General features: G+C 53.1%; 1 protein-coding gene across 1 annotated transcript in view; it reads right to left on the bottom strand.

Moving 5' to 3' along the window:
* The window catches only part of LOC107307645 (serine/threonine-protein phosphatase 2A 65 kDa regulatory subunit A alpha isoform-like), a gene marked incomplete at its 3' end in the record, with an annotated part of 34085 nt that overhangs the window by 4142 nt on the left and 27324 nt on the right, over positions 1–2619 (bottom strand). Inside the window, 4 exon segments of the mRNA XM_032441907.1 lie at positions 426–459; positions 557–594; positions 1006–1160; positions 2324–2525. Coding sequence (XP_032297798.1) covers positions 426–459; positions 557–594; positions 1006–1160; positions 2324–2525 — 429 coding nt within the window.

The following is a 2619-nucleotide window of genomic DNA, read 5'->3' as shown; positions in this document are numbered from 1 at the left end:
CCCAATGGATTTCTAGGTCACAACTGGGGTTCTATGGTCCCTACTGGGTTTTGTTATGGTCCAATGGATTCATGAGGTCCATGGGGTGTCTATGGTCCTATGGGTTCTAGTGGGCCAATGATCCCTATGGGTCCCTATGGGTCCCTATGGTCTATGGTTCTATGGTACCTATGAGGGTTCTATGGTCCTTATGGGTCCAGTATGGTTCTGGTCTGGCTCCATATGGTCCCTGATTGGGGGTTCTATGGTTTAGTGGGGTTCTACTGGGGTTCTGTGGGTCTACACTCTGTTCCAAGATGGGCCCGATGACGCCATGTGAACTGTGGCGACGTTGAAGCAGCAAACAGATTGCCACTACGGTCGTAAGCCGCAGCCGAATATCGCAAGCAACAGTGGGCGAAAGGCATCTGCTTCGTGGTATCTCGCTGACCACACACCTCCGACAGAATATCGGGGATACTATAGGGATATATATATGGGGTTATATGGGGTTATGGGGTCAGTTATGGGGTCAGTTATGGGGTCAGTTATGGGGCTATGGGGTCAGTTATGGGGTCAGGTGGTGATTTCCTGCCCACACACCTCCGACAGCACCTATGGGGGATATGGGGTTATATGGGGTTATATGAGGTTATATGGGGGGATATGGGGTTATATGGGGGGATATGGGGTTATATGGGGTCAGTTATGGGGTTACAGGGTCAGGTAGGGGGTTGTAGGGTTCAGTTATGGGGTCAGTTATGGGGTCATGGGGTCAGTTATGGGGGTTATAGGGTCAGATAGGGGGTTATAGGGTTCAGTTATGGGGCCGCTATGGGGCAGCTATAGGGGATCTATGGGGCAGCTATAGGGCCGCTATGGGGCAGCTATAGGGCAGCTATGGGGCAGCTATGGGGCAGCTATAGGGCCGCTATGGGGCAGCTATAGGGGATCTATGGGGCCGCTATGGGGCAGCTATAGGGGATCTATGGGGGATCTATGGGGCAGCTATGGGGCAGAGCTCACGTTGATGCAGAACAGCGTGGTCATGCGGTGCAGGTAGTTGGGGTCGGTGGCCATGGCCAGAACTTTGGGGACGATGGTTCCCTGGGCCCAGTCCTGCCCAAATCGCTCCACCAGTTTGCGCAGGTTACTGGTGGCGGCCTCGCGGATGGCGTACACTGCGGGACCGGTACGGACCGGTAAGGACCAGTACGGACCGGTATGGACCAGTAAGGACCAGTACGGACCAGTATAGGACATTATAGACCAGTATGGAACAGTATAGGACAGTATAGACCAGTATGGACCGGTATGGACCAGTATGGACCGGTATGGACCAGTATGGACCGGTATGGACCAGTATGGACCGGTAAGGACCAGTATGGACCAGTAAGGACCGGTATGGACCAGTATGGACCGGTAAGGACCAGTACGGACCGGTATGGACCAGTAAGGACCAGTATAGACCACTATGGGACAGTATGGGACAGTAGAGACCAGTATGGACCAGTATGGGACAGTATGGGACAGTATAGACCAGTATAGACCAGTACGGACCAGTATAGGACAGTATAGACCGGTATGGACAGGTATGGAACAGTATGGACCGGTATGGACCAGTATGGACCAGTATGGACCGGTAAGGACCAGTATGGGGCAGTATGGACCAGTATGGGGCAGTAAGGACCAGTATGGACCAGTATAGACCAGTACGGACCAGTATAGGACAGTATGGACTGGTATGGACCAGTATGGACCAGTATGGACCGGTAAGGACCAGTACGGACCGGTAAGGACCAGTACGGACCAGTATGGACCGGTATGGACCAGTATGGACCGGTACGGACCGGTAAGGACCAGTACGGACCAGTATGGACCAGTATGGGATAGTATGGGACAGTATGGGACAGTACAGACCAGTATGGGACAGTATGGACCAGTATGGACCGGTACAGACCAGTATGGACCAGTACGGACCAGTATGGACCAGTATGGACCAGTACGGACCAGTATGGGACAGTATAGACCAGTATGGGACAGTATGGACCAGTATGGACCGGTATGGACCAGTACGGACCAGTATGGACCAGTATAAACAAGTACAGACCAGTATGGACCAGTAAGGACCAGTACAGACCAGTATGGGATAGTATGGGACAGTATGGGACAGTAAGGACCAGTAGAGACCAGTATGGAACAGTAAGGACCAGTATAGACAAGTACAGACCACTACGGACCAGTATGGACCAATAAGGACCAGTACAGACCCCTACAGACCCCTATAGAACCCTATAGAGCCCTATAGACCCCTATAGACCCCTGTAGACCCCCAGCCCCTCACCGTGATCCACCAGCCAGGCCATACACAACGAGTTCAGCTTCTCATCAAAGAACTCCACGCCCTGCGAGAAACCAGTATGGACCAGTATAGACCAGTATGGACCAGTATGGACCAGTATAGACCAGTATGGACCAGTATGGACCAGGAACATGCTATGACGGCCACAGCGCCCCCACAGTATGGCCCAGTCCATCCCAGTCCCCTATATCCCCCTATATCCCCCCATTCCCTCCCACTCCCCCCATATCCCCCTTAGTTCCCCCATATCCCCTCCTAATCCCCCATATCCCCCCATA

This window comes from Coturnix japonica, unplaced genomic scaffold (assembly GCF_001577835.2).
Source record: "Coturnix japonica isolate 7356 unplaced genomic scaffold, Coturnix japonica 2.1 chrUnrandom741, whole genome shotgun sequence".
Lineage (NCBI taxonomy): Eukaryota > Metazoa > Chordata > Aves > Galliformes > Phasianidae > Coturnix > Coturnix japonica.
Note: the sequence above shows the minus strand (reverse complement) of the source record. Positions and strands in the feature narration are given on the sequence as shown.